The following is a 23,277-nucleotide window of genomic DNA, read 5'->3' as shown; positions in this document are numbered from 1 at the left end:
GGTCCCTATATATACTTTTCGAATTTTAAAATATTAATTTTGACACAAATGACAACCGTTAAATTCGTAACTGGCTTTTTGTGAGTAATATGTTTGTTACATTAGATTTTAGAAATAGCAAAACTTAATGAATTTAATAGCTACCATTTAATTAATACTACAATTTTAAATTTTGAAAATTAAAATGACTAAAAATAACAAAATAAAAGTAAAATGACTAAATCCACAACTTACATATAATTAAACAACTAATAGAAAAAAATATAATTAAAAATATTCAACTTGTTTATATTTAAAAAATTAATAAATATCAAACGAAAATAACATGTATATATTTATTAAAAAAAATTAAAACAATATCATTAGGTTTAAATAAATTTACTTTAAGTATTTATAAAGATTTAAGGGATTTAAATAAAATTAAATTGGAGATTTAAGGGATTAGCAGCGTTTTTAAAAAAAACGCCACAAAAAATTAAAATAGTAAACGACATCGTTTTTAATGGATATTTAGAGGATTAGCGGCGTTTTAAAAAAAATCACAACAAATTAAAATAGTAAACAACAGCGTTTTTAATTGTTTACCTTGAACGGTGTTGTTTTCCTGCTATGTTTGCTTCTTTCTCATGCCCGATGCCTCCCCCCAACCCAAAATAGATTTCCCAATTCTCTAATTTCTTCTAATCCCCAAATTTCCCCCAAAAGAATCAGCACCCAAGAAACCTAAGACCAGACCCCTTTCATGCAAACGGAAACTGTCTCTACAATTCCAATTCATGCGTTTTTAAGCAAGGGTATGCATATAAATCTCCTTTTTTGCAAACTCCATTAAAGTTTCTTATCCTCTTTATAACTTTTGAAAACTGCAGATATATAAGTTGAGAAGCTTTGGAAGCCATTTGAGCAACGCCTGCCATGAACAAGCATGTAATGGAATCTTCATGTTCATAGGGTAAGCTTTTCTTATTTTGCTTTTAAAAACAGTTGTGGGTCATTTTCGTATTATTTTGCTTTGGAAGCACATATATCCAGATTCGCTGATAAAAATAGGCTTCTTAGTGGATTAATTAATGTTTTGTTAGCTTTGTGATTATTCCGTGTTAGCTTCGTGATTATTGCTTGATCTAGGACATACATACATACAACTATATCTCTCACATGCTCCACTGCATTTAACCCATACAGACTTCATACATTTCTCATTGCAAACTCTAAGACCCATCACAAGTATATTTTCCTTCATGTTTTTGACTGACCTGAAACTTGAACAAGAAATGATCAGTCTTAAGTTTTCCTAATTTGCAATTTTCTCGTTCCAGTTCCTCCTCCAGACTCTTTAACTTTTCCTCTGTTTCTTAAGTTGTTCTTTCAGACCCCCCCTTTTTTTTGTTCAGTAAGCCCAAAGTGTAGTATGTTGAATTAGTGGAGCCGAGTGTGGAACCTTTAAATCGGAAAAATGAGTAAAAACGAAGAGGTTTATAAACTTGACAAATAAAAAAAATAGAAGTAAGCTGGTGTTGTGCATAGGAGTCTGAAAGTTGCCAAGTCTGGTGTCAAGAAGAGGAACAAACCTTGAAGATCTATGTCAATAAGTAAACTAGACAATTTAAGTTGTCTGTGCTGCGATTTTCGTTGTACTAGACCCCTTTCGTTTTATCCATTTTGTGTCTAGATTTTTAAAGCAAAGATTCATGGTCCTTTCGAGTTTGATTTCCAAATTATAGTATGGTAATTTTGAGGAGAAAAAAAAAAGTCTCACTCTCTTTCAATTTATTTTTAAAGTTCTGATGCAACATTACTCATTTAGAACTTCGGTTTCTTCTCTCTTCTAAAACAAATATTATTTTTCCTGGAAAATTTTTTTTTTTACTTTGATTATGTATAGTGTCAATTATGAACTTGGGTTAAAACCAAAGCACAAATGCTCTATATTAAGTTTGTAGATTGTCTTGTGATGATAATTTATTTCTAAGAGTGCTTAAACTTCTGAATGGTTTGTATTTTAACCATTATTGTATTTGATAGAATGGTTTCTAAATTTCTTTTCAACGTCAATTGTATTTTTTTTCAAAAACATTTTTTTGACAGCTATAATGAATATTACCAAACTTTTCAAAAACAATTTTCCATAAACTAGCTCTTAGAGACTATAGTGGCCAACTGCTTTGTTTCCTTCATCGGAAGTGAATGATGTTGCGAATGTATCATCATTTGAACAGGGTACCTTCTAATAAAACCCTTTGAATCTTAGGAACAATCAACTACATAAGGAAGTCTCTTTAAAAGGTAACTCATTTACTCAATCCACAATCAAACAAAGGCCTATTCAATTCCAGGAACAATCTATCACATATCAAGTCTGTCATTTACTATTTAGCATACTAACTCCACTTTAGAAATAACCATACATTCTAACAAAAACAGAGGTATCACACTAAAGTAATCCACTTTTTATGTTAAAATATGACTAATGATTACATATCTTGATGAGAGAAATATTTTTTTAATTTAAAATATAAATTCTAATGAAGAGTATTTTTATCACAAAAATACGAGAAACCGGGTTCTGTACATTTTATACAATAATTTTTGGTACGAAAAAAATTTCCCAATAGGAAATTATAAGAGTAAAATATTGATAATGTTGAGTGATACAAAATAATCAAATTTAAATTTATGAGACAAAAGACAAGTATATCAAAGTTTATTGGGTAAGTAGATGGATAAAAAATTAGAAATTGGCTCATTTTCAACATAACATAATACAAAGTGGTAAAGCCGAAGCAGATATGATTTCATAAAACATTATGGTCCCACAATCAAAAGCCTGACCCAATCAAACCCATTTGAAAGAGAGCTTTCATCCTCGACCATACACCAATTTAATGCAGAACATACAAAAAAAGAACCACTTAACATATGAATCTATCTGTGATGTTCTGTTTCAGTTTTGGCTTGGTTTAAAAAGTCTGTTTCTTTTCTTTTTTTTAATTGTTCTTTGGGTTCAACTAGTTTAATATCGACCCTTACTTCCCCATACCATGGCCATGCTTTATTACATCCATTAACTAAAAGACTAAGCCTTTTTTTTTAAGAGTATTATATTAAAATAGCAAGTTAAAATGTGATAATATATTTTTCACTTAAGATTTATGAAATAATAAAATTTAACTCAACAAATTTAACAACACTTGAAAAATATAGATAAAATTAGGATAGAAAAACTAAATCTCCAATATATATAGTGTAGGAAGCAACCTAAAAAAAAAAAAAATCCTATTTCTCGAATCTAACCCGACTATCAACATATTTGGTTAACTGTGTTTACAAGAATTAATCATGAAAAACCAACGTGAGCCAAGTAGATTCTTAATTGGTATTATGTCTTTTCACAAATGGTAGGTAATTTGATAAAGTTTTTTATTTTTTATTTTTTCACAATGGTTACATTTTCAACTATGTGGTAAGTATTTCTCATTTTAATAATATGAGTTTGGGCTTTTCATTTTTATTGTATTTGTTAGTTTTTAATCAATAATTTATGTGAAATAATAATTTTTTTATGAAGATATATGTTTGGACATCACAGTGAATTGGTCTTATAATTTTGACAATTTGGTCTTATAATTTTCTAAACCACAAATCATTCACTACTACAACTAAAGGCAGCCACCACATCAATCTGGATTCAGCATATCAAACAAATAGAAACACTTCAATTGTTTCAATGCCCTCAAGTCAAAACGAGGCGTGAAATTAAACAGTTCCTACATAGAAAAAGGTAAACAAACAAAGTCCCCTCAAATTCTTTGATCACAGTAATTTCAGACACTCACCATACATTCCAACTCATGTTATGGCAGATAACATTCATTTTTCAGCTTGATTCATTTATCTCTATAATTAAATTAGCTTATTTGGGAAAATTAGAATCCATTATCTGGTTTTGATGCTTTTAGGAATTCAAATGAGGTTAACCCAAAATATCTATGGCATATATACAAAGGCATATCATATTTTTCTTTTGATTGCTGCTTCACTAAAAAATATCACTTTCTGTTTGGACCAGATTCAGCATCAGTTACTGCTTCCTGCAACTATTGGTTCAACTAAAGCTGCCATTTAATATTCGAATTAATATTTGGTACTGATATAGATAAAGTTTTTATATTTGCTTAAACTGAAATATATTTGGTGCTACTCTTATAATCTTACAGGTGTCTGTATTAGTGAATTAATGTTGTATGTATTTCAGTTACTGCTTCCTGCTCCTCTTGCAACTATTGGTTCAACTGAAGCTGCCATTTAATCTTCGAATTAATATTTGGTACTGATATAGATAAAGTTTTTATATTTGCTTAAACTGAAATATATTTGGTGCTAATCTTATAATCTTACATCTGTTCTAGGTACTATCGAGCACCTGAATTAATATTTGGTGCAACTAAATACACCACAGCCATTGACATCTGTTCTAGGTACAGGTTTCATTGCTAAATACTTTTCCTTATTTCTATGCATTTTCACTTTAAATTACTTAACAAATATTACTTTTTTGACTCAAGCCTCTGTTTGCTGGTGAGAGTGGAGTATGAATAAGTATGAATTAATTTTATTACCATGTAGCTTGCTTGTCTATTAAAATTACAACAATAGCTGACCTTCTCTCCAACCTTATTTTAAATATTTTAAAGATTCAAAGTATATAGGTTGGAAACCTGACAGGTTGCCTTATATCGAGCTGTAAGATATAATGGATCCTCCCTAGGTGTAACAACGCCACGTATGATAAATCTTAACAAATTCAAAAAGACTTGAAAAAAGTTCTATCGATCTCATTTACTATTGAATATTTATTATCATGTAGCTTGCTTGTTCATTAAAATTACAACAATAGCTGACCTTCTCTCCAATCTTATTTTAAATATTTTAAAGATTCAAAGTATATAGACTGGAAACCTGACGGGTTGCCTTATATCGAGCTGTAAGATATAATGGATCCTCCCTAGGTGTAACAACGCCACGTATGATGAATCTTAAAAAATTCAAAAAGACTTAGAAAAAGTTCTATCGATCTCATTTACTATTAAATATTTATATAACCTTAATTTATTTCCAATTTACTTATAAAAATTAAACTACGATTCTTTTTTGATATTATTATATTCAAATTACTATTTTTTATATTAATAATGTTTGGTTTTAATATTTAATATTTTTAAATGTCTTTAAAAGTTATAACTAATTTTTATCAAAATAGTATTAATATTGATCATTACTTAAATAAATTACATAACTTACATAACTCATATAACTTACATAATTTACATAACAACTTACATAACTCACATAACTTACATAATTACTGTAACACCCTGAATTTGAGCCTAGAAGTTTTGGGCCTTGAGCATAGGAGCGGTTGAAGGCAGCTTATAATATTCTGTTGTGCGTGAAAATTTTGTAGTTAAAGGCTTGTTTTAGTGGTTAAGTGTGCTGAGAAGTGTTGGAGAAGTCTTGGATTCAAACCTGGACTCTAGCAAAAATTTTGGTTTAAGGTGAATCAAACCTTGGTGTAGTAGGTAGTCCTTAAGAATATTGTTGGAGAAATTGTGACACAAAAAGCCTTGTGGCTTAGTGGCAAGTAGCGTGTGGAGCATTTAAGAGGAGGCATGGGTTCGAATCCCAAGGCAAGTAAAGAGCATTTATTTTGCTAACAGGGGCGGCAAGAGTTGGTGTTGAATTTAAACTCTGATGATAGAGGGATCCCACATCGGGAAGCTAACATAAGAGTGGATGCGAAGCTGGCTTTAAATATAGAGAACCATGACGAGAGTAAATGTACCTTTCTTGGCTGATCCCTTTCGCTTTATGGCGTGTTCGTTTGGGTTGAGCGTCGGCTAAGAGTGCTCGGAGCTTGGATTAACTCCAGTCTCCAATCAGGTGTGTATTTCTCACTACTCTAGCTGTAGGATGGCTACTTTGGGCCGCGATGGGCCGAAAGGGGCTATGTGGGCCCAATGGGCCTACGGGCCCAATTGGATAAGTTGTTTGATTGTGTAGTAAATATTGGACTAGGCTAGGTGAATCTCATATCTGTGGCTAGATTTGGGCTAAAAGGGCCACACGAGCGTGTGGGCCCATTTGGGCCAAGAATAGGCTTTAGGGCCTTTCGTATTTTTATCCCTGTTTAGAATACTTTAGTTTACCAAATTACCAAAATATCCCTGGTTTGTAAAATTACTAAAATACCCTTTGTTTATAAAATTACCAAAATACCCCTGGTTTGTAAAATTACCAAAATACCATTGGTTTGTAAAATTATCAAAATACCCCTAGTTTGTAAAATTACCAAAATATCCCTGATTTGTGAAATTACTAAAATACCCTCAACCTGTAAAATTATTGAAATACCCTTAACTTGTAAAATTACCAAAGTACCCTTGATTTATAGAATTACCGTTTTACCCTCGATTTAAAAAAAATACCGAAATACCCCTATAGGGTAGAATTATCAAAATACCCTTGTAGGGTAGAATTACCGAAAAACCCTTGTAGGGTAGAATTACCGAAATACCCCTGTAGGGTAGAATTACTGAAATACCCCTGTAGAATAGAATTATCAAAATACCCTTGTAGGGTAGAATTACCGAAATACCCCTGTAGAGTATAATAGGGTAAAATTACCGAAATACCCCTATAGGGTAGAATTATCGAAATACCCTTGTAGGGTAGAATTACCGAAATACCCTTGTAGGGTAGAATTATCGAAATACCCCTGTAGGGTAAAATTACTGAAATACCCCTGTAGAATAGAATTACCGAAATACCCTTGTAGGGTAGAATTACAGAAATACCCCTGTAGGGTAGAGTTACTGAAATACCCCTATAGGGTAAAATTACTAAAATACCCCTATATGGTAGAATTATTTATATACACTTGTAGGGTAGAAATACCGAAATACCCTTGTAGGGTAGAATTACTGAAATATCCCTGTATGGTAGAATTACCGAAATACCCTTGTAGGGTAGAATTACCGAGATACCCTTGTGGGGTAAAATTACCATTTTGCCCCTAGGGTGTTGAATGACTGTTTTGCCCTTGTGGGCAAGTGACTGACTTGGACTATGTGATTGACGGATTTGATTGTGAATATATGTTGGTGATATGAATGACTTGATTGTGATTGTTTGATTCAAATATGGGCATGACATCCTGCATACATGACATGTTACATGGCTTGGAATTTCGTACGGAGGAAGATCTGATCTGTTAAGGTCGCACAGGTCGCCTGAGACAACTGTGGACCGATCGATGGCTGAGTGCCGATCATGTTACCGAAGGCTGTGTGCCGTTATTGTGGGCTTAGTATTGATATTGTGGGCTTCGTGCCGATTATAGACACGTTATTGATGGCTCTGTGCCAACCTAAATATGGCTTCGTGCCATCTTGACTATGGCTTCGTGCCAAACGTATTTACCTGTGGCTATGTGCCTAACATATTTTTTTGACGACTTTGTGTCGATCATATTTACCGAAGGCTGTGCCAGTTATATTACCGTCACTGATGGCTATGTGCCGAAGTTATTACAGTTATCGATGGCTTTGTGCCTCGTCTTCTGTTAAGTGGCTTTGCCACATTATCTGATTCTGGTGGCTATGCCACAAATATCTATTCTGGAGGCTTTGCCTCAACTTACTGATATCTGAGCAGCAATGCTGTAACTGTGGAGTGCAGGGCTGGGTGGGTTGAGCTATTCCCCACATGAAGTGTAAGGCTGGTACGGGTGGAGTGTAGCGGGTAGTTATAGGATGGGTTGGGATTGCATTCACATTCTGATTTTGATTCTGTTACCTGATACTGATTCTGATTCTGATTCTGTCACCTGATTCTGATTCTGATTCTGATTCTAGTTCTGATAATGTTTCTTATTTTGTAATGGTTTAAAGCCCATCTGGTACTGTCTGTTATAGTGGGCTAAGGCCCAATTGATACTGAAACTGTAAGTAAGTCTGGGGCCAAACTTTTAATTCTTTTATATGACTGTCTGTTCCTTTTATAGTAGGGGATTTCACACTGAGTTTTCATAAACTCACCCCGTTTATTAATCTTTCAGGTAATTTCCAGCCTTAGACGGGTCGGGGCTGCGAGGGGCTCGGAGGAAGCCATACACACTGTTTATGTTACAATTTTGATTATTACTTTTAAATGTTTTATGTGGGTTGTAGTTGCAATTTTCTGGATTTCAAATTTGGAATTTTTTTTATTGTTCTTATAATTGCTAATATTAGAACACGGTTTTCCAAAGCAACTAATGTTGTTCAAAACATCATGTAACCGCAATTGTTTTTAAATTAAGCTTCCGCAACTGCCATGATTTTTACAAAGTTGTTTAGAATGTTATTCAGCTGAGGTTTTCTAACAAGGTTTAAAAAGGGTATAAGTTTTTAATTATTAAGAAGGGTTTTTAATGGAAACATGGTTTTCGAAAAACACTTCAATGTGACACGCCAAATTCGAGCCAAACTTCCAGGTCGGATTTGGGGTGTTACAATTACATAACAACTTACATAACTCACATAACTTACATAATTTACATAACTCACATAACGTACATAACAACTTACATAACTTAACTAATACATGTAGTTTAATCTAATAATTTCCTTAAAAGCATATAGTTTAAAGTTCAAATTTCATAACTTCATAATTTACATAACTTACATAAAACATACAGAAAACATAAAAATATATCATATCAAGACTTACATAATAAACAACTTACCCGTGTAACTTATTGCCAACTTTAGACTTCAACAACTGCGAAATGGATAGGACTTGGATGAATTTCTCAAGGGCAAGCAACGAGTATAAAAATGGAGTGTAGATTTTGCATTTCACAATTCAAGCCAAGAGAATATGATTCTTTTCCCGTGTAAGAAGTGTGGCAATATCTATTGGCATTATCGTGAAGTTGTCTACGAACATCTAATTGTTGATGGCTTCATTCGGGGTATAAAAAATGGATTTTCCATGGAGAGTGTACACCTAGTGGAGCCTCTTCGACGATTAATCCGAGTTATCCTTATAGTGGTTACCGTCAGTATGTTAGAGAAGATGACATGGAAGGTATGATGCGGGATGCATTTAATATGCGGAGTGAAGGTTTCCAATCATTTCCACCAAACTATGTTGCATCCGATGATTATAATATCGGTGGGAATACTTTTATGGAAATGAGAAGAAGTGTACCAGATGAACAACCGAATGAAGAAGCGGCGAAGTTCTACACATTACTTGGTGAAATGAATGAACAACTTTATGAGGGATCAAAATTTTCGAAAATGTCATTCTGTATTCGCCTTTTCCACTTAAAATGTTTTGGAGGGTGGACCGGAAACTCTTTGACAATGCTGTTAGAGCTTTTGAGAGAAATGTTCCCGTTTGCAAAAATCCCTCAATCATGTAAAGACATGAAGAAAGTGATAAAAGATTTGGGCCTTGGGTACAACAAAATTCATAGTTTCCCAAACGATTGCATGTTGTATTGGGGTGATCGGAGAAATCAACAGTCTTGTCATGTTTGTGGTAAATCTCGTTGGATGAATAGAGATGCAGAAGATGTTAATGAGGATGAATATGGGCCACAGTCAATAAGGAAGCCGAACAAGATTTTGCGATATTTCCCGCTAATCCCAAGGCTTCAAAGGCTATTCATGTCGTCAAAGACAGTCGAGTTTATGACGTGGCATCATGATCAACGAATGGATGATGGATTATTAAGGCATCCTGTAGATTCTTTAGCATGGAAATCATTTAACAATAAATTTCCAAGCTTTGCAAGTGATCCTCAAAGTGTAAGGCTCGGGTTAGTATCTGACGGATTTAATCCTTTTAAAATTACGAGCACCTCGTACAGTACTTGGCCTGTGGTCATTGTTCCTTATAATTTGCCTCCATGGCTCTGCATGAAGCAATCTTCTTTGATATTATCTATAATTATCCCCGGAGAGAAAGGCCCCGGAAATGATATTGACATATATCTGCAACCACTTATTGAAGAGTTAAAAAATTATGGGCGGGTGTTGAGACGTATGATGTATTAAGAAAGGAGAACTTTTACCTACGTGCTACTTTGCTATGGACAATTAATGATTTCCCGGCATATGCGAATTTATCTGGTTGGAGTACTAGAGGACGTTATGCTTATCCTTCTTGTGCTGCTCAAACGTGTTCACAGTGGTTATATAATGGGAAGAAGTTCTGCTATATGGGGCATCGTCGGTGGTTAGATAAAAATTATATCTATAGATTTTAAAGGGCTTTATTTGACGGTACTGAAGAGTTGAAAAAAGCTCATGAGTAGACCATTGGATCTGAAATCTTATTCATGTTAAAAGATGTGGATTTAAGTTACGGGAAGCTGAATCGACCATTTAACAGGCAAACAAATAGATGATCGAGGGATGAATCTGATGATGAATCTGACGAGGAGGATGACCCTAATGAGGCGGACTTGTGGAAGAAAAGAAGTATATTTTTGAGTTACCTTATTGGAAGCATCACATATTACGCCACAATATTGATGTGATGCATATTGAAAAGAATGTCTGCGAGAACATCATCTAGACAATTTTGAACGTCGATGGTAAATCAAAAGATAATCTTTAGATTCGACTTGATTTAGTTCACATGGGAATTAGGCGTGATCTTTATCCCCAAGTACGTCCTAATGGAAAATATTGGTTGCCGCCTACAATTTTTGCAATGTCAAAGGAAGAGAAAGAAATGTTCTGCATGGTGTTGAAGGATATAAAGGTTCCGGATGCGTATGCATCAAATATATCTCGATGTGTAAGTCTTAAAGATCGAAGACTGTATTCATTAAAATCACATGACTATCACATCTTGATGCAAGATCTACTTCCAGTTGCTTTACGGTCCTGTATGTCAAAGAAGGTAACGTCCTGTATAATTGAACTGTCCAATATAATGAAAGCAATTTGTGGCAAAGTTTTGAATGTTGAAGAACTTGAAAAAGTACAAGATCGAGCCGCTTTGACATTATGCAATTTGGAGAAGATCTTTCCACCTTCCTTCTTCACAATTATGGTGCACCTTGTCATTCATCTCCCTCGTGAAGCAATAATTGGTGGGCCGGTTTTGTAACACCCCGAACCCGAAACCAACACCGGAGTCGAACACGAGGTGTTAACTGGCTTTAACCCCTTACAAAATTTATTTTCCAGACACTGCCCAATCTGTGTACTAGTCGTTTTAAAAATCATATCTTGAGTTTCGTAACTCGAAAATCAGTTTCGTAATTTTTCCCAGAAACTAGACTCATGTGCCCATCTATGTATTTTTTTTCTAGAATTTTTGGTCGGGCCAATTAGTACAGTTTATTAGTCAAAGTTCTCCAAGTTGCAGGGGTCGACTACACTGACCTTTGCCCATTACGACTTGAATATCTCCCTGCACGGGGTTTCAATACTGGTGCCGTTTGTTTCTATGAAAACTAGACTCAGAGAGGAATCTGTACATATATGGTACGACCCCTAATTATCTCTGGTTAATTTATAATGAATTTCCAAAGTCGGAGCAGGGAATCCAGAAACCGTTCTGGCCCTGTCCCACAAAAATCTGATTATCTCTTAATATACTGCCCATATGATCTTTTCGTTACTTCCTCATGAAAGCAGACTCATCGAGCTTCGATTACATAATTTATTCATCAATTAATTCCACTCCTACTATTTTTAGTGATTTTTCAATCTCATGACACTGCTGCTGCCAGCATCTGTTACGAAAGTAACTAGGTCCATTTCATGCCTACCCTTGATCCAACTCAATCGAACATTCGTGCCATTTTCGCATGGCTTAAAGTTTACATGCCATAATTCTAACACAACGTACTAGCTTATACATGCCAAAATGATCTTCTAAGCACACTAAGAAGAAAGTACCAAAACTTGCTATCCGGTGTGATGACTTCGATGACGGCCCGACCCCGCAAAAATTGATGAGTCCAAGCAACCTATAATGGGTGACAAGGAAACACCGGGTGAGTTTATAACTCAGTAAGTCATAAGCAATGCTCTACTATACATCAATAACATTATCACAAGAGGAACAAAATGGAATGAGACAATTTACTCCATCCATACCGAACCATGCCATAGTTCCTCCAACCTACCGATTCAATTTCATATCAATTCATGCATTCACAATTCATATACTCATCAATAGGACATTGAAGCATTTTCATAAATCAATTTATTTTCGTTACAATCAAACAACAAAACGGCCTTTCACCCATCCTACGACAAATTTTTATGTACGTGACTTCAAGTATAGTTGTCACATAGGTTCAACTTACCGAGCTCAACACCAAGTATAAGCATAGCACATATTAGCCATGTACTCAAGACACTTACCCGATCCGCTGTCCGCGATCGACTCAATAGTGTCGCACACATAGTGTCCATAATGATTCACGAATGTACATTGAGCCCGCACACTCAGTGCTATATAATCAACTCGCACACTTAGTGCCACGTAATCAAATCGCACACTTAGTGCTACATAGTCAGACTCGCACACTTAGTGCCGCATGGTCAATTCGCACACTTAGTGCATCATATTCATTTCGCACACTTAGTGCAACATAGTCGAATCGCACACTTAGTGCTGTACAATTTAATCCCGCGCACTTAGCGCCAATCTCATGGTCATAAATGGTTATCCCGCACGTTTAGTGCCGAGATCAACAACTCATTACATCTTACCTCTTTTCTTTCATTCAACAATTTCATCATCCCATACGTACATGCATATATATATGTACATTTATTCATTCCATTCAGCATCAATACATAACATTATGACCATTGAAATAATACCAACTACATGCTTAATGACTTACCTCGTGTTGGGTAAGACGGTTCCAACTCGGCTACTCGATAACCTTTTCTTTGCCTTTGCTCGATTCACCTCCTTTAACTCCTTGAGCTAAATCAATAATTTAACTAGTTTAACCACCTTGCTAAATATTTACAATCCAATTTCACATGTATATGTATGTTAGTATATTCGGCTAATAACCTCATGCAACTATCATGTCATCAAAAAAAATCTAATCACACATGCACATGCATTAGGTAAGTTACCTTTGCTAATTTTAAACCCAACATCACACAAGCTCTCAAGAGATGGCCGAATGCCTCTTTTGTTACCCAACTAATCATTCAACAATTCCATCCCCTTTACCACCCTTTTATGCCTAATTATCTAAATCAAGATAAGGTCATCAACATGCCTAACCATAGCCGAATGTGCAACATTAATCTATCACCTCTATCTCTTAGATACTATCAAGTTCATTTACTTCTAATTTCTTAAGTTCAACATCTTAATGCCCATTATAGCTACTCCCATAATCTACATTTAAAAATCGGCAACACCCACATTCAACTATCTTAGCCGAATACTCCTCCACACTTAGACCAAAGTATGCACATTAAACTTAATACAACTTTCATTATACCTTTCACCCTAAAACATAATTTATAAATCTTGCCCTTCCTTCCATGTTTCGGTCAATTATTCAAATTACCTCATAGCATGAACATTTTTTTTTTCAACTAATCTAGCATGCTCATTCGGCCTTAACAATGAACCTCTTCTCATACAAGGACAAAAATAAATCAAATGAACCTTCCATCTAAACCCCCTTTCTATCTTCTACTCATTCAATAATACATGTAAACAACTACTAATTCTAGCACTTTGATACACGGTTTAGTGTCCAACCATCATAAAAGTTTGAATCCTTCTTAATATTGTCAAAATACATTCACAAATTGACTTAAACATATAAGAAGATTTAACTAACACTTCAAAACTTACCTCCTACTAGCAAGATGTAGTGTCGAATTGCCTAAAGGAGAATTTTCCTTTTTCTCTTCTTTGGTTTCGGTTTTGGCAAGGTGGAGAAGAATATGAACACTCCTCTTCCCTTTTTCTCTTTTATTCCATTTTATTATAATTATTTTAAGTCATTTGTTAACTAAACAAAACATAATAAATTGGAATAAGTGGAGCACCATCACTCCTTGGCCGGCCACCCATCATCTTTTGGGCAATTTGACATGCAAAACCACTCTTTTTGGTACATGCACTAATAGACCATTTGAATTAGACTATCATATTTTTACAATGTCTCAAATTGATCCCAATTAATAATTTCTCATGCAATTGGTAAAATTAGGGAGTGAAACTTCCACATACTCATGTTCACACATAATAAGCATAGAATATAGCAAGTAATTATTTTTATGACTCGGTCTTGTGGTCCCGAAACCACTTCCCGACTAGGGTAAATTTTGGGCTGTCACAGGTTTTCTATCGTTGGATGTATCCAATTGAAAGGTGCTAATTGAAGTCTTATTGCCGTAACAAGCGTTATCCGGAAGGATCGATTGCTGAAGGCTACTTGGTAGAGGAGTGTATGACATTCTGTTTTAGATATTTAGAAGATGTTGAAACAAGATTAAATAGACCAAGTAGAAATGCCGGACTCAATGATCCTAGCTTGGCCGAAACTTATTTATTTCAAAGTTATGGAGAACCAATCGGCAAAGTTGAAATTGCAGAATTAGATGACCGATCTTGGATACAAGCACATAGATATGTTCTTTTCCACCACGATGCACTTGAACAATTACACAAGTAAGTTCTAGAATATGATAAATATTCATCTTTTTTGATTTGTTTATTTTTAACGAATTAAACATGTTTTTAACATAGTGAGTACAAACAAGTCTTAAGATCTCGTTCACGCTCACGAAGATTACAACATCGCGAGATTAATAGGTTCTTCGCAGAATCTTTTCATGAATGGTTAAGCCAAACGGTATGCAACTCAACATTTTATTGACAAATAATAATGTTTTCTCATAACATTTACAATTACTCAATTTACTTTTGATTCAATAGGTTTGGAGTGGGAATGTCGTTAATGACGAAGTTAAATGGCTTTCCCAAGGTCCGAATCAAGTAGTAAAAAGATATAGTGGCTTCATCATGAATGGATTCAGATTTCATACCAAATATCGCGAGAGATTGAGGAGAACTCAAAATTGTGGAGTAGTTGTTAATTCTTTAATTACAAGTTACGCTAGTGCTAGGGACAGTAATCCTGTCGAGGGAAATGTGGAGTATTACGGACTTCTAACTAACATTATTGAGTTGGATTACTATGGAAAATGGAAAGTTATCTTATTTCGATGTGATTGGGCTGATGCTAATACTGCTCGCGGAATTAAAAACGATCAGTTTGGTTTTACAATGGTGAATTTCTCTCGATTAATTCACACTGGAGAACATTTGATAGACGAGCCGTATGTATTTTCTTCTCAAGTTAAACAAGTTTTTTACTTGAAAGATCCAATTGATGAGGGTTGGTATGTTGTACTCCGAAACACCCCTAGAGACTTATTTGACTTGGGGAATGGAAGTAGAGATGACATCGTTGAAAGATCAGAAACTTTGCCTTTTCCAGAACAAAACTTAAATGAAAATATCCCTAGTACTAGTACACAATTTCAATGGGTTCGTCAGGATGTGGACGAAGATATTTACGATTTATGATGTAGTAAGATTTTATGATTTTTTATTTATATGTAATGTTATAATTTTAACATTGGTCATGTTATATAATTTAACTATTTTATATTTACTATTGTTGTTATTTCTTACTAAAATTTTAACTATTTTATGTGTTGCAGGAAAAATGTCTAGAAGAAGATTAAGAGATCTTAGTATTGTACAGAATACTACAAATTTGGAAGAAGTAAGTACTGAACAGCAGACAGTTGTTGGAGCGTGCCGGAGACACTTGACGAGTCTGTGGAATTTCAAAGTAATGTTAAGTTTATTTTACAAATTGTATTAAATTTTATTACTGATTTATTTTTAAATTTCAATATAGTAATAATATATTATTTTTCAGCTGAAAATGGTCGGACGCACAGAGGTCGAGGATGTACGCTCCTAACAGATTTATATAACTTAAATTCTGTCGAGCGTGTCAAAGTAACTAGAAACAACCATGGTCAGCCTGTTGGACAAGAAGCTCGACTTTTAGCAGGCTATTTGGGCATTATAGCACAAAATGCCAATATGTTTCCCATCAACTACGAATCATGGCATAACATGCCTGATAGCAATAAAAATCAAGCTCTCTCTAATATTAAGGTAACAAAACGTTAATGTAATTTATAATACTTTGGTTTAAGTTTCATTTATATTTACTTCATAAACTTGTGTTTTTTAGGAGAGGTTTGCTTTAGAGGTCTCTGATACCTATATCAAGAAGGCATTGGGTAAAAAACGGAGAGACCATAAAAGCATTTTGAAAAAAGAATATTTTAAAAAACCCATAAGCCTCGAAGAAAAATTGCAAAATGTCCCATCGGGAATGCTGAGGTACCAATGGGAAGATGCGGTTCGATTTTGGAATTCGAAGAAAGGAGAGGTATTATGTACTTGCAAACTCTTATAAATTTTTCGGTTTATAGTATTTACTATATACGTAATAATAATTTCATTATGTAGGACCGTGAGCGAGTTAGAACAAGCAACAGGCAAAAACAAAAATTTACGCACACAGCAGGATCAAGAAGTTTTGCTTGTGTAGCTCAGGCCGCGGTACTATGGATTTATTAATTCTATCAAGTATTAATGACTTTTTACTATTAAATAATATTTACTACTATATTGTAGGAAGCCTCGTCTGGTCAAAAAGTTGGACGCCTTCAGCTTTTTGACATTACGCACAGGAAAAAAGATGGAACTCCGATGACATCTGAGGCTGCAGAAATTATGGTATATTTACTTAATAAAATTTGATTCATTATAAATATTTATAATATTTAATTGTAATGTTTTAATTCGTCGTTTTTATTAGTTTAATTTAAATAATGTTATGTTGTATTCCTTTTTATTGTATATTTTGTTTCTAACTCTTTAACTGATTTATTAGGAGAAACTAAAAGATAAGAAGGCAGAGTATGAAGCGACTGCTTCGACTGATAGTTCTGTTAATTTTGAGGATATTGATAACAGAATTATTAATGAAGTTTTGGGTCCTGAAAGGTATGGTCGGGTTAGATTTCAAGGATCTGGTGTTAACTCGACCCAATATTTTGGATCCACCTCGCACCAATACATGCCTTCCAGGAGTCAAAGTCAAGCTGAAGTTCAGAGGCTAAAAGATCAGATAGTTCAGATACAAGCTAGCACAGATGAGCAAATTTCTCAACTTAGAGCGGAGGCAGCAGCGCGGGAGGCGGAGGCAGCAGCGAGGGAGGCGGAGCAGAATAGAAAATACAATGAACTCCAGCTACAGCTTTAGTCTATGATGACTATGTTCCAGCAATTTCAAAATCTGCCATCTTAGACATTTGTTTTCTTGTAACTTTTAACATTATTGTAAGAATATTTTGAATATTCATTTACAATTTATATAATATATTTTTCGTATAATTTTGTATCATTTAAATTTGCGGGTTTTGGTTGAATTTCATGGTATATTTGCTATTTTTGGTTGGATTTCTTGCAGGAGAGTTGGATATAAGTGCAAAAATACATATTGCAAAACTGGGCAAATTAGCGGCGTTTTTTAAAAAAAGCGCTGCTAAAAGTCCTGGTCTTCTGTGGCGTTTTTCTAAAAAGCGCCACTAAAGACCAGGACTTTTAGTGGTGCTTTTTTCAAAAAAAACGCCACGAATTTTACCGGCGTTACATATAGCGACGTTTTTTGCGGCGCTTGAGAAAGCGCCGCTAAAAGTCTGTTTTCCTGTAGTGAATCCTACAATACTTTAAAATACGATTTAAAGTGGTTTGAGACTAAACCTATAACATTTGCAAACTTTAAGAAACTTAGAAAATTTTCTTTGATTTCAAGGTCACACGCTCGTGTGAACAGGCCGTGTGCCTCACAAATTATTTTATTAAATCTTTCACTTTGAATTTGTTCATCTCTTTCAAACTGTTTGTCGTTATTGGTCAATAAAATCACAAATTATTTGCAGACTTATAAAAAAATTAAATTGTTTTATTAAGTTTTAATTTTATAAAATACTTTTTTATTTTTTAAATATATTTTTATGTACTTTTATAGAGTAAAGGTCAAATTAACAAAAAAAAATGCAACCATTAACGGTAAAAAAATTATTTTGCATTTTTTATAATCACCACATAAACCACTCTAACAGTGAAATTGAATATATGGACCAAGATTTTTAGATTAGAAAAAGTACATGAATTCAATGTGTCAAAAATAAAGCGTAAGAACTAAATTTTAAATTTTGAAAAACTATAAAAAAAATTTAACATATTTAAACCATTAAAAAATGTGAAAATTTGTTGACTTTTGCTTTACATATATAAGTCCAAATATAGGTAAGTTGCAATTGAACTAAGCGACCATGTAAGAAAATGGAGATGGACATCAAAACGTTGTTCACACAATTTGAAAATTTCCTACATTTGTGGGGACTAGCATAGACAGTTGATCTACTAAACCTTAATGAGTATAACTTATGATTTAAGTCTCACTCACTCACCAAATAGAAAGCTCACTTTATACTTTAAAAAAGATCATCTCTTCGTAAGATTTCTACTTGATTTTTTTTTAAGGTTAGATATAAACTAAATTACTGTCTTTAGTTTACTTACAATAATGCATTCAAAATAAAAGTTCTTATTTAAACAAATAACGTGTTCTTTCATTTGCTATATCTAACCTAAACAAGCTGTGGAAATATACAAAAAAAATACGGCTTGTTAAGTTATAATTAATTACAATCACTTTTTACACATCAATAAGCACATATAAAAGTTTTCAATTATCTCTATAAAGATTGAAATCTCTTCAATACTAAACACTCATCGTGATTCAATCTTATAAACAATAGAACTTAAATTACATTAACATACTTTAATCCAATTCTTGTTTTATTTGATTTCAGCATGTCTTAGCTTCATAATTCCGTCCACAATTAATCGCTGAGCCCGTAAAACAAAAGCCCATAATAAACAGTACAACAACTTAAATAAGGCAAGTTCTATCTAACCTTTAATTATATCTCAAGTTGCAATTGGCGTAATAGCTGGATGATAAAAATGACACTAATAAAATGATATAATTTTTTTATGTTTATATAAGATATTTCATTGAATTTAGTGTTACTAGTTAATCAATTTAAAAAAAAACTTAAAAACTTTTTAAAAAATAAATTTATTAGAAAAATTATAAAACATTACAAAAATAATAATAAAGTATAAAGGATCAAGAAAAAATTATAAAAACTTAACAAAAACAAAAAAATTGAAAATTTATAAAAAATTTCTAAAAATACATGGATTTAAAAAAAATCAGTTTTTATGTCATTATTTTTTAAAATAAAAAAATATAAAATTAATAAAATGCACATTTTTAATGAATTCAAACAAATAAATTTCTAGTCCTCCTTAAACTGAGATCAAACTTTACCAAAATCAAAGTGTGAAAAAACCAAATAAATTTTATTTTTGTAGAAAATAAACTTAATATCTGTAAACTGAAATAACTGAAAATGTGTCTATAACATAAAAATTGTTAAAACTACAAACTCCCACTAAAATTGAATATCCTAGAACGACATACACCCATATGAGTAATGTGCTCATAAAAAAAACTTCGAGTGTAGTCCTTTAGTAAGCGGGTTTACAATCATGGAGTTTGTCCCAATATGCTTTATAGGTACCTAACCACTCTGAACTTTAACTTTAACAACCATGAACTTAAATTCTATGTGCTTTGACTTTGATGTACTCTTGTTGTTATTGGAATAAAGAACTACCAATTATTGTCACAATTTGCACCCTAGTGACAAAATTTTGCATCAATATTCCATCAAAATCAGAATTTTTTATACCTGATGATCTCTAACTTATCAGACCTCCAATATGTTAGCATGTAATCTTTTGTTCTCTGAAGATATCTCATAACCCTCTTCGCTGCTATACAATGGTCCATAACAGGGTTGCTTAAATATATGCCTAACATCCTAACAATGTACGTAATGTCCGGACGCATACGTACTTGAGCATACATTAGAATCGTCGCTCTTAAAACGTAGGGAATCTTATACATTTCTTTAATCTCAAAATCATTCTTAGGGTATTGGTCGAGACTTAACTTATTATTGACAAGAAGTATGTCATTAACATATAAAATCAAATATAGAACCTTACTGCTAATGTGTAACACCCCTTACCCGTACCCGAGACCGGGGACAAGTACGAGGCATTACTGGACATATATATGAGCATAAACGAAAAATACGGGTTATAAAATTTCATTTCAACTCAAAACAAACCCACTAACATTGTAGTGTCCCAATTTTGGGCCTACGAGGCTCTAAACAAACATTGAGAAAGGTTCGGGACCAAACTAAAGATATGAGGAAAGCATATAGGTTAATACCTCGCACGCCCGTATTGAGATCATACATACGCCCATGTGAATTGGGACATGACCACACCCGTGTCCAAAACTTGAGTATTCTGTTAGTTTCACATGGCCAAGACACACGCCCGTGTGTCTAGCCTGTGTTCGACACTGACTTAAAATTTTAAGTGCAGGGGACACACGATCATACCAAAAGCCCAAAGGCGATCCGTGTGTCACTCACGACCTAGACACATGCCTGTGTGGGCCTTATTAGGCTACTTTTCAAGCCTTTGGTCACCCTCAATTGCCCACTCTCATCTATATCTTCTACTGATATCCAACATGCCCTAATCGTACTCAAGTTCTATCATAATTGTCAATTGCATGTAAACATCATATCATTGGGTTTGCACATGCTAGGTTACCCTTTTTGTATTAAGGATTATAGTTTCATTAATCACAATATCAGATTTGGCTCATCTTTTAACTCATTGCCAACTGTGATCCTCCCAATTTCAAATGAATTGGTCACATTTATCGTACCCATTCATAATACACCATGTAACCATTTCAACAAGTAAAAATTGCATGATTAGTAGAATAGCAACTTACACCAATACAGGCCATATATCAACGCCATATACAAAATGAATAGACATAACATTCAAGCCTTTACATTCCTAGCCAAATGACACATATGACAAAATGACCCAAAAATACCTATACATGCCATTGAACAAAATAAAGTATCTATGTACCAAAGTTGGACTAGTTGATAGTGTGTTGACTCTCCAACCGTCTTCCAACCTTTATGAGTCCTCTAGCTCTGAAAGACAGGGAAAAGAGAAGGGTAAGCATTTTCATACTTAGTAAGCTCGAATAATCAGAAAGTAAACTTACCAAGTAATTAGCATACATCCATAATAGATAAGGAAACCAACATGTATGAAATGGTTCCCTATCACATGCACTCAACCAATGAGTTAGTCACATAACAAAACACCATGTAATTTATCTTAGATGAGCTCATCATTCAACATTTCATTTTGTACATGTATTTCATGTTAATCTTGTTGAATGTCTAGGAAATCTCGATGGAATATCCATTAACCATCAATTCGTAAGGATGATCATTTCAGGTGTGCACTCTTGCGAACCTCACATCTTATGGCAGGATTACCAGTCCAAGCTAAATCCCCCATATCGTAAATTCATAAGGTGATGTCTGGATTACCAGTCCAGGCTAAGTCCCTTATTGCGACAAACACCTTTAATGAGCTCGGATCTGAATTACTAGTCCAGGCTAAATTCAGACCCTGATCAGATTACCCGTCCGGGCTAAATCCATAATGTACATGTATTCTTCGGGAGGCTCAATCATCCAAAGGAACACCTGTCCGGGCTAGATCCTTTTCATAATTGAGATCAGCGGATTACCCGTCCAGGCTAAATCCTTTCTGCAACACATACAGAATCTCAAAATCACATGAAACATGGTTCATCCATCGAACTTCCTTTTCAACCTAAACCGGGACATTTGTCACATGTCATTACAAAAAAAACATTTCATAGGTTTTTCATTCCGCCATCAAATATAATATCCATAAATTCATAAATTATACAATTAAGTATATTACGAATTTACTTTTAGTTATTCAAATTTACATGGTATTCGTTTCGATGCTGTGTTTCAGTTATTCCGAAACCTTTCGTTTTTCTCGATCAACCTCTGGAATTTGTTCCTCGGGGTTATTGAGCTTGAAAATGTTGAAAACACTAGCTATGGTGTCCCTTCAATTTTTGGCAACCATAGAGAACAAAATGGCTGATTTTTGCCTTCTTATTCCCATTTTATTTCATTAAAATGCCAAATGACCAAAATGCCCTTAAGCCATTTCTTTAAAATTTCAACCATGCAAACCCATTTTTGTCCAAAAACTTAAAAATTGGGCAAATTGCTCCTCAAGACCTTCTAATTTATAATCTAAAGCAATTTCATACAATTTGTAACACCCCTCGCCCATATCCGACGCCGGGACATGGTTCGAGGTGTTACCTGACTTAACTCAATCAACTATACAAAATCGGGAGGTAAAATTTTGATATATTTTAAAACTTTTACTTTCATAAGCAATTAGTTCCTTGAATGGGCTTACGAAGCCCAAAACATACATTCTAGACGATTTAGACTTAACTAAGAATTTAAGAAAAACTTGGTTAAATTCATGCTTTACGGTTCCACACGCCCGTGTGACTCGGAACACGCCCACGTCCTCAGCCCGTGTGGGACAGTGACTTTAGGGCACGGCCATGACACACACCCGTGTGGCCTACCCGTGGTCAATACTGGCTTATAGACACGGCTATGTTACATGCCCGTGTGGCCTAGCCGTGGACAATACTGTTTTAAAAGTTTAAGTGCAGGGGGACACACGGCCATAACACACACCCATGGGGGTGAGCCGTGTGTCACACACGGTCTAAACACACGCCCATGTGTCTTGCCCGTGTGGACAAACTAGGCAATTTTCCATGCAATTTTGTTGCCCAATTTGCACAACCTACACAAGATCATTTCAATATGCTAATTCCATCCCAAAAGACATCAATTCATCCAAAGAAGGAACATCATATACATTTTCCAAAATGAATAATAGTCATTATCTAGGCTTAATAAAAATGAAGGGATTTTATCTTAAGCCAATATACATAAACAATTCTCACTAATACCACTCCCTAGTCTAGCCCTATACGTGCCATAATAAAAAATATAAATC

The 23,277-nt window shown here is 34.2% G+C and overlaps 2 protein-coding genes across 10 annotated transcripts; both read left to right on the top strand.

Annotated features, from left to right (window-relative positions):
- The first annotated feature begins 579 nt into the window (after positions 1 to 579).
- Positions 580 to 15,873, top strand: LOC107938621 (uncharacterized). 9 transcript variants are annotated; one of them, XR_005901843.1, is made up of 7 exons: positions 580 to 794; positions 870 to 952; positions 3,666 to 3,781; positions 4,070 to 4,144; positions 4,256 to 4,327; positions 4,410 to 4,478; positions 15,789 to 15,873. XR_005901843.1 is itself a non-coding variant. In XM_041077772.1 (6 exons), the coding sequence occupies exons 2-6, from the start codon at positions 942 to 944 to the stop codon at positions 7,397 to 7,399; spliced, it is 342 nt and encodes a 113-aa protein (XP_040933706.1). In that variant the 5' UTR covers positions 581 to 794; positions 870 to 941; the 3' UTR covers positions 7,400 to 7,505. The 9 variants fall into 9 exon arrangements, 7 of the variants coding, with proteins under 7 accessions (XP_040933706.1, XP_040933710.1, XP_040933709.1 ...); XR_005901844.1 differs by lacking the exon at positions 15,789 to 15,873 and adding an exon at positions 8,117 to 8,382; XM_041077772.1 differs by lacking the exons at positions 3,666 to 3,781; positions 15,789 to 15,873 and adding an exon at positions 7,285 to 7,505 and having other exon boundaries at positions 581 to 794.
- Positions 15,874 to 16,480: 607 nt separating this feature from the next.
- LOC107956840 (uncharacterized) lies at positions 16,481 to 17,528 on the top strand. The gene is made up of 3 exons (XM_041077771.1): positions 16,481 to 16,537; positions 16,786 to 16,887; positions 17,045 to 17,528. Exons 1-3 carry the CDS (start codon positions 16,481 to 16,483, stop codon positions 17,414 to 17,416), a joined length of 531 nt encoding a protein of 176 aa, XP_040933705.1. The 3' UTR covers positions 17,417 to 17,528.
- Positions 17,529 to 23,277: the final 5,749 nt, after the last annotated feature.

The sequence above is a fragment of the Gossypium hirsutum genome, chromosome A09 (genome assembly GCF_007990345.1).
Source record: "Gossypium hirsutum isolate 1008001.06 chromosome A09, Gossypium_hirsutum_v2.1, whole genome shotgun sequence".
Taxonomy (NCBI): Eukaryota; Viridiplantae; Streptophyta; class Magnoliopsida; order Malvales; family Malvaceae; genus Gossypium; species Gossypium hirsutum.
Note: the sequence above shows the minus strand (reverse complement) of the source record. Positions and strands in the feature narration are given on the sequence as shown.